We start from the raw sequence: 9,109 nt of genomic DNA, 5'->3' as shown, positions 1-9,109 counted from the left end.
AGAGAGGAACAGAGAGTCTGGGTCCCTTTTGGAGACGTCCCCTCCCTCACTTGCAGTAGCCTCCCCAGGCCTGCAGTAACAGAGGGGGAGGGAGAGGGGACTGGGGGAGAAGGGGCAGATTTGTAGCCTGGTCCGAGGGTAAGAGCAGGTGGGGTTGAATGCTTTGGATTTGCCCTGTTTCCATTCCTCGGGAGCTGCCAAGCCTGAAGAGTTCGCAATGACCTGCTAAAAAGTACGCGCACTGGACCCCGTCGGGCCGCACTGGGACGTGGCTCGGCTGCTGGACGGGTATTTCCCACCCCTAGCTCCAGTGACCCTCCTGTCCCCCGTACCCCACCCACCCCATCCCCCCCGCCAGCCCTTGCCCTCGACCACAGCCAGCCGAGATGGCGGACCCCTCTGAATGCAGCATCAAAGTGATGTGCCGGTTCCGGCCTCTGAACGAAGCGGAGATCCTCCGAGGAGACAAATTCATCCCCAAATTTAAAGGAGATGAGACGGTGGTCATAGGGGTAAGTTTCTGTTGGATTTTCTCCTTTTCTTTCCTCTGGTACCTCACTTCTCCCCTCCCCCCAGACAGGAGATGCTCTCACCACCCCTTCTGACATTCCTGCCTGGCAGTTTCTGGTGGCTCGGGCGGAGGAGAAACAGGTCACCCCCGGTCACCCGCATCACCACCCCCCGCCAGCCTCATTGTTTCCTCCCTGGACCCCGGGGGCAGGCAGCAGGGCAGGGTTGGGAGGTATGGAGAGGGGGGGCCCAGGGAGCTGCTCTCACGGTCGCCATTGTTCCCCGCGTCGGGGTGGGGGGCGCTCAGGGGAAGCACGGCAAGGGCCAAAGCTGGACCCCATTGTTCCCCTGCCCGGCGCCGGCGGTATGGACCCTGTATACAAGTGTTGGAGGGGGATAGGTGGACCGGGATTTACTTGTTCCCCCCCCCCCCATTTAAAAAATAAGTATTAGACAAACCCTCCTCCCCTACACACACTTCCACCCCCACCCCCTACCCCACGCTTATTCTCGTGCAAGCATGTGTGCATTAGTTAGCACTTCTCCAGGGAGAAGAAAATAGAGGGACACAAACGGGTAGCGGATCTGAAATCTTATCCGCGGTGTAGAACGCGGCTCTCCTGCCGCCTTTCACCTTGATCACAGCAGGGCAAGCAGAAGAGCTGCACGGAGGTAGTGCTGGAGGCGCAGCCAGGAAGGTCAGGTGTCTCTCCCCCACTCCTCCCCTCGGTCAAGGGGTGGTCCTTTTGCTGCTAGGAGGCGGGCAAGGGAGAGGAATGAGGGAGGATAGGGCTTGCTCTTCCTTCCTCCCCCCTCCCGCCTTCCCTTCTTTCCCCCTTTTCTTTATTCCCGAAGCCCAGGGGTGTGCCCCGAGTGTAGAAGGGAAGGTTTCTACCGTGAGCTGTTAGAGAAAGGAGGCTGGAGGCGACGCGACGGGGGTGCAACCAGCCTCCCTCCCCACCGAAAAGTGCAGAAGTTACTTTCTGCTCCGAGTCCTTTCCTTTCTCCCCTCTCCAGATTAGATCTCTTACTCTTTCAAGAGGCTTGACTTCTGAGAGAAGGAGATGATGGTATGACTATTTTTGGTTCGAGGGATAAAAGAGAAGCCGTGTTGCCCTTCCGATGTTCATCTTGCCTCTCCCTCCACCCATTCCCACACGGCTTGTTCCCCAGGTTTATGATTCTGCTCTCTTTGTACTCATAGGGAAGGGACTGGAATTGATCAAACCTCCCTGTCCCCATTGACATGTTCTTGGCAGCTTTCTCTATTGCTGGTGCAGCTTCCCAGAATTGATTAAGCTGATGTCATCCCGATCACTGAGCATGCTCTGTTTCTCTGACTCGCCCTCCCTCCCCAACACACACACCGGTCTTTTTCCTCCCCCCCACCCCCACCCCCCAATTGCTGATGTATTTAGGTCAAGTGATTGGCAGGTAACAACCATGTGCCGAGGGGGCACCAGGAAGGTGGCTGTCACTGTCAGTCCCTGGGAACCAGAGGTGTAAATTTGAGATGGTGGCTATGTTGTTCCATCCCCTACAGAGATGACGGCTTTCTGTGCCGCAGTCCCTGCAAACAGGGCTGGGGATATCTTCATGTATTTCTCACTTGTGGGATAGACTCTATCTATACTTGCAGAAAGATGGAGACACGGCTCCGACATAGGATAGTCTTGATTTCTGTCCCCCTTTATTCCCCTCCCCATCTCCCTCCTTTTCAAACTACTCATAAAACTGTGACCTTACTGAGAATAATCTTTGGATTTCTTAGAGCTTACTTGGCTTGGAGCAGGTCGGGAAAGATATTTTAGTCTTTATTTGCAGGGAAAAATAAAAGCTTAACAAATATTTATTAAAATTGTTGAAGGAGAGATTCTCCGGTAATCCTTGGCTGTTGTGGTTTTTAATATTACTTTGGAAGTGTACCAACCTTGCCATCCCTTAAGTTTCTACCTCTGCTACAAAATTAAAGCTGGCATTTATGTATCTTTTTTTTGTTGTTGTTTACAAAATGCCTTCCTTACTGCAATCCTGTGAGAGGTTGGTAGTACAAATATTATTGTCCCTATTTTTAAATAAGGAGAAACTAACTTGCTGAGAAAATCAGTTACCCATAGTCAAATAACTGGGGTCACAGCTGAAATCTAAGTCCCCAATAACTCCAGTGTTTTTTCCACTAGACTATGGAGAAGCAGCCCTGGAGTGGAAAAGAGTGCCACACTTGGAATTAGGAGAGTTCTGAGCATGTTACCTCCCTTCTGGGCTGTCCTAAGTGTGAGACCTTAGGCAATTCACATAACTTCTCTGAACCTTATTTTCCTCATCTGTAAAATGAGGATAATAACATAAACCCATAGTACTGACCTCACAGGGTTTTTGCCTTGATCACATGAGAATGATGTATGTAAAGTAATTTTGTAAACCTTAAATTATATAAATTATTGTCAAATCATGCTGCCTTTGTGTAACAGTCATACAATCAATATAGTCCAACCTATACCTCAGCTGGAGTCTTCATATACCAGGCAAGTGGGCATCCATTTTATGCTTGAAGATTTCCAGAGATGAGAAACTCACTTTCCAAGGCAGTTTTTGGACAGGCCTAATGGAATCAAAATCTTCCTTTTTGGGAGGTTAAGTGACTTATTTTCCCAGGGTCACACAGATAATATGTAGCAGAATCCAAATTCAAACAGGTCTGATTCCAAGCCCAGTATTCTTTATGCAGCACAGCTATACACCATTCCCTCTATAATAAACAGTGAAATAGTTAAGAATGGAATTATGTTTCTTTGTGAAACAGTTTGATTTTGGACTGACGGTTAGCCACAAAAATTGACAGACCCTTTCTTTCATTTGGGGTTTGGAGATATTTTAGGGTCAGACCACTCAAGGGATCATTATGTGCTTATTAATACAAATAGGCCAATCTGTATTAATTTTAATAAGTCAGAAGGTACTCAGGATGGAGGGGTATGTCAAAAGCTGATAATCACTGAAATACATAAACTTACAAAATGCCTTACATACATTATTTCATCTGTTTATGACAATCCTTTAACAAAACCATATTAAGTCAGTTTTTACACATTAGGAAACTGAGACTCAGAGTTGAAGTGACTTCCCCCAGTTTGTGGTGACAGAGGAAGGATTGGAACCTAGATCTCTCTGAACCCAATTCCAGTCCTTATTACATTGAGTTGGGCGACTAGGTGGCATAGTGAATAGAGTGGGCCCTGGAGTCAGGAGGACCTGAATTCAAATCCGGCCTCAGACACATAACACTTACTAGTCGTGTGACCTTGGGCAAGTCACTTAACCTCAATTGCCCTGCCTTCCCCCTCCAAAAAAAAAGTAAAATTAAAAAAGTAAATATTAGAGTTGGGGAGGGGGAAGAACAGATAGTCCCTAGAGGAAGAGGAGTTGTTGAATAAACTATAATTCTTTGCCTGGAATGGATTACTACTATACAGCCTGGAAAATGAGTAAGATTACAGTCACCTCTAGACCATCTTAATTAAAAAGTCTAAATTCTGGATTGTTTCCTAACTAAAAACCAAGTCAACACACTTACTTATTGACTATTCTATGCAAGGTGCCACTAATGAGCAGTGTAACCTTGGACAAGTCACTTGTCTTTTCTGGGCTTCAGCTTTTCCCATTTTTTAGAATTAGTGGGTTGGATTATATAGCCTCTAATGTTCCTTTCAGCCTACATGAGTCTATGGTTCTTCTGTGCTGGACTCTGTAGTACAATGTACAATAACCTGTCTAATAACGCTTTTTGAAAAAGATGTGCCCTTTGTAGACCAGAATTTTGTGCCAAATAGATTCTGGTCACTATTGACGTACTGTGCCTCTGCCAGTAAATAATTCAATGGAGGTGGGAGAAGGGGGGTGGGGTAGGAGGTTCTTGTTGTCCTAAGTGTCAGGGAATGGTTTGTGACACTGGAACTCTTCCAGCAACTCAATTCATTTTGTTCAATTAAAGGAAATTAAAGTACTAGCAGACTATAGACACACTTTATATGCTGAGTATATCCATGGATTGCAGTTGAAACCTTTGGAGCTAGCAGACAGCAATTTGGTGTGTAAACAGGCATGAGGAAGTCTCCTGTCTAGAGACTCTCTCCTTTGTTTTTCTGGAGTGGTGATATTGGTAGCAGTATGTGTATCTCAGGGTGGCCGGGTGTGCGATGAGAAGGAAGAGACAGGGATTATGCAGGAGCTACCAAATAATGTTGGTTGTTACTGAGGAACAAAAGCGAGGAATTAAAAGACAGTTGAATGAGCAGTGCTCCAAATTCAGAACCCCAGGGGTGTTATCTATTTCTATAATTGTATCACAAAGTTGAAGGTTTTTTCTTCCTCTTTTGCCTTTAGGGAAGCATAGGCTAGCAGATAGGATAGAAGGATTTTGCATATGACATCTCTGCATTTCTCCCCTAAGGAAACACCCATTCTTTATAGAATTGTAGAGCCAGGAGTCCTGTATTATGAGTCAGGAAATATGGGTTGTACTTCTGGCCATCCCATCAGCAGTATAACCCTGGGCATGTCATATTTATGAGACTGTTTTTCCACCTCTGTAGAATTGAGGTGGTGGGCAAATTATTTCTGCCTTCATTCACATCTTTTGTGAAGTCTTCTGTAACTATGCATGGGACAGCATATAGGATGCTGGACATGGATTCAGGAAGATGTGAGTTCAAATCCTACCTTTGATATTTAATACTCATGTGATCCTAGGCAAGTTTCTCTCTATAAAATGATTGAATGTGGTTGAATTTGTGGTTGAATTAAAATGGTTGAATTTGATTACCTCTTAAAATCACTTATAACTCTAAATCTATAATCTTTTGACCTCAGGCCAAAGTGATCTTCCCCTCCTCTGAACTTCCCAAACTGTCTATATTGAACCAGCTTTTAAAAATATCCATATATTTTCTTCCTCCCATTAAAACTAAGTTCTAGGAAGGCAAAGATGACCCTACTTTTTTGTATGCACATGCGCCTAATACAATGTCTTGTAGCATAAGTGAGTTCTTAATAAAGTTTGCTTGTGGATTCCAGAAGTTTTCATCCTGTCATGGTATTTTTACTAATCTTGTAGACTTGTATCCTTCATTGATCTGACCCTTGGTTTTCTCTTCTGTAAAATGAGGCACTTGTATCAAAGGATACTTTTTGGCCTTAAAGACCCAAGATAGTACAAAAATTTTTATTGGGCCCATATTATGAAAATGGAAACTTTTATACAATTAACTTTGAAGTGAAATGTTATTTGGATTTAGGCCTGAATGATTATGTAATTAATATTTAATCTATTTCTTTATCTTCTCCTTTGCCCATTGAATAAAAAAAAAAGACTTGGAAAGAATTTTTCCCAGCTTCTCTGATAGCTAGGAAAGATAATAAAATTGGGAGTGAAGTGGGAGTAGAGAGTGAAGAGAATGCCATTACACATTTTGGAGGAGGAGAGGAGTTATAATAAAGCTTTAGTTGCTCTTAAGATATAAAAATATTTGATCAAATTCAATTCCCTGAGTATTTAGTGATAACAGTAATTGTTAAAAATGCTGCTGAGTCATCTATTTACTTGAGAGACCCTAACTGCTGGCTTTTAAAAACCATTGTTTATTAGTGACAACCCATTGTCTTGAACTGCTCCTAGCACAGGTCTTTGAAATAGATTTCTTGTGCTTTTGTGCAGGACAAGAGTTTATACAATACTTTCATTTGTCATTCTAAAAAAGCTTAGCTTAGCAAAGATTCCCTCCTTTGTTTTGTGGGAGAATGAGTCCAGCTCTGTGTAAGAGGTCAGTTCAAACATCACCTATAGCTGGACATATTTAATCTCTAGAGCTGGGGGGTCATTTGCTGGGAACATAGAGGTTAGTTTGTAATGGCTTACTTTAGTGGTAGAATGGGAAAGATAGGGTGGGGAAGGAGAGTGATCAGGTTTCAAACCAAGTTACCATTTTGGTGGAGATTTAACTCTTGGAAAAAAAAAGAAGAAAAATTTTAGACCTTGCAAACTATTTTCTGTTGAAGGTCTCTATTCTTCATTAAAAGCTACACATACTGTTTTAAGCAAAGATATTTGACATATTCATTCAACCACCTTTTCTAGATATGTGTTCTAGCCAATTATAGTCTGATTCCTTTTTCAGTATTCCTTTGAAAACCAAAATGGGACTATAATTGTATTCTCTCTCTCTCTCTGCATATATATATATATATATACACATATATATATATACATGTATTTACACACACACATACAGATATCTATCTAAAAATTGGGCATAGAACTTCAATTCTGATTTGTGTTTGTCATTACCCTCATTTTCACAACTGTCTTTGATAACTCAGATCTTCCTTATTTCTTTATCTTATACTGTACCCTATATGAACCCTCCATTCCAACATCTGGTTGGAATTGGCATGTTCTCTCAACAAATCATGTTCAGATCTACTCTTAAGCCTTTGACATTATCAAAGAAAGTGACTGTTTTACACAACTTTTAATTCTCCATATGTAAACCTTGTGTTTACTGGAGACTTTCTAAGTTGATTGATTTTGATCTTTGTTCGCTATAGAGAGCAAGATCTTCATAAACTTCTAATTATTGTATTTCCCTAAAATACTTAGATTTCCTGAAATTTTCCTTCTGTTTCCAAATGTTTTTCTCTGTTGGATTCTTCTTCTCTTTTTAGAATGGGAAAAAGTTCTCCATACCTAGATCTCCTTCCATTTAAAATAAAGCAATGGAGAATGTTTTTCTCATTAGTCTGAATTGCTTTTTAAAAATTTGTATAAGCATGTATTGCCTAGTTTTGAGATTTTTTTCTCTTTATCTCAGTTAAAAACACACCAAATTCTTCATTTCCTAATTTTAAAACTAGCTCTCCTTTATAATGAGGCTCTGATTTTATTGCATTTCTTTCAAGTTTTTAAAGTAATCAGTCCCCTCCAGTTTCTGACTGTCGAGAGCTCCCAAACATAATCCCTTTTAATTTTTTTTCTCAGATAATAGAATCTGAGAGCTGAAAGGGATTTCCAGAGTTCTTCTAGTCCAACCTTTCTAAAGGTATGAAGTCCCTCTACTCTCTTTCTTGACTCTAGCCTCTACTTGTAGATTCCTAGTGATGGGGAGCTCACTGCTCCCACAGAGGACTGTTCTAATTGTTACAAAGTTCTTCCTTTATACTCCCTATAATTTCTGCCCATTGATCCTACTTTACTTTTTTTGCATCCAAGAAGAATGTCTAATTCTTATTCCACATGATGACTTTTCAAATACATAGATAGTTACTATATATATAATACTATTATTACATAGATATATTACTATTAACTAATATTAAATATATTGAAATGGTATTAATAAAGAATTATTAAAGATAGTTATGATTCCCTTTCCCTCGCTATCCTTAGTCTTTTCTTCTCTAGGCTAAACATTCTCACTTCCTTCAATGAGAACAGATTTCATGAGGAGCATATAAGCAATCAAAGGCATGTTTTCTATTCCATAGTTAACTGCTGTGCAGAAAACATGGGGGATTTTCTCCCCATGAGCATTATATTTTATAAAGAGGGGAACTGACGAAAGTTCCATGTGGAATATTTGGAAATACAGATTTCTGTAGTTCACTACTCATGAAAACTCTTTGCAAAAACTATTGGAGAGGATGGTTTTATTGTGATAACAAATATAAAAATAAGGTACTGCATTATTGAAACTGTTTGACAATTGTGCCCATTTAATGGATTCTGTATGTATGGTTGGTCAGTTTCCAGAGATGACAGAGAAGACTTGTTCTAACACTGTCATTGTTAGGTGTGGTTTATTCAGTTAGCCAACAGCATTTTTCTGGCTTGGCAAGGCTGTTCCAGTACCCACAGAGAAATCCAGATTCTGTCCACCTTGCTCTTCCCAAAGATACCTCAATATCTTGGTGGTCTCTGCAAATAAACACAGATTAGAAGAGAAAGGTCTTTTCTCTAATATTTCCAAGTGCTCTGATTAGGCTTTCTTTGTTTTCTATGCTCCCTTTGCTTGTCTCTTGGTCATTTAATAGTAAAGAACTCTTTACTTTAGTGGGGCAATTTGGTGGGGCAGTGTTCTGAAAGCTTAATGGTGGATCTCATCAGCTGAGACCTTGGCTTGCTCTTCTTGGGAATCTGTTGGGTTAGAAATTGGGTAAAGGTCTCCCTGGAATTCCTGAGGTCCGTCTGGTTAGGGAATAGTGTTTGGAGGGTTAGCCCCCATATCCTTTTTTAGGCTCATTGTCTGTCCCCCCCCCAAACATTTCCAGAGCTTGAATTGATTAAGGAGGGATTTTCTTATTGGGTCACCTACCACCAGGCAATTAGCAAATTTCTCATTGCACTGGTATTTTGGGCATGTTTTGTGTGAAATGCTATTTTCCCAGTCTGTTGTGATACTTGGATATTTTGGTGCGCAATAATTTTCTGTATTTTCTCATTTCCCATTGACTTTTTTACTTTTTTTGGTCAAAGAGAATGGAAGGAGGGAAACTAGGGTGGAGAGAGAGAGAGAGAGAGAGAGAGAGAGAGAGAGAGAGAGAGAGA

The 9,109-nt window shown here is 41.6% G+C and overlaps 1 protein-coding gene across 1 annotated transcript in view; it reads left to right on the top strand.

Moving 5' to 3' along the window:
- Positions 1-6: 6 nt before the first annotated feature.
- The window catches only part of KIF5C (kinesin family member 5C), a 195,233-nt gene continuing 186,130 nt past the window's right edge, over positions 7-9,109 (top strand). Inside the window, exon 1 of the mRNA XM_069066766.1 lies at positions 7-512. Within this exon, the coding sequence (XP_068922867.1) occupies positions 387-512 (126 nt within the window). The 5' untranslated portion in view covers positions 7-386. The remainder of the gene's footprint in view (positions 513-9,109) is intronic.

This window comes from Petaurus breviceps, unplaced genomic scaffold (genome assembly GCF_028583685.1).
Source record: "Petaurus breviceps papuanus isolate PSGF00001 unplaced genomic scaffold, PetGlider_PUasm1.0 90723, whole genome shotgun sequence".
In the NCBI taxonomy this organism is placed as follows: Eukaryota; Metazoa; Chordata; class Mammalia; order Diprotodontia; family Petauridae; genus Petaurus; species Petaurus breviceps.
Note: the sequence above shows the minus strand (reverse complement) of the source record. Positions and strands in the feature narration are given on the sequence as shown.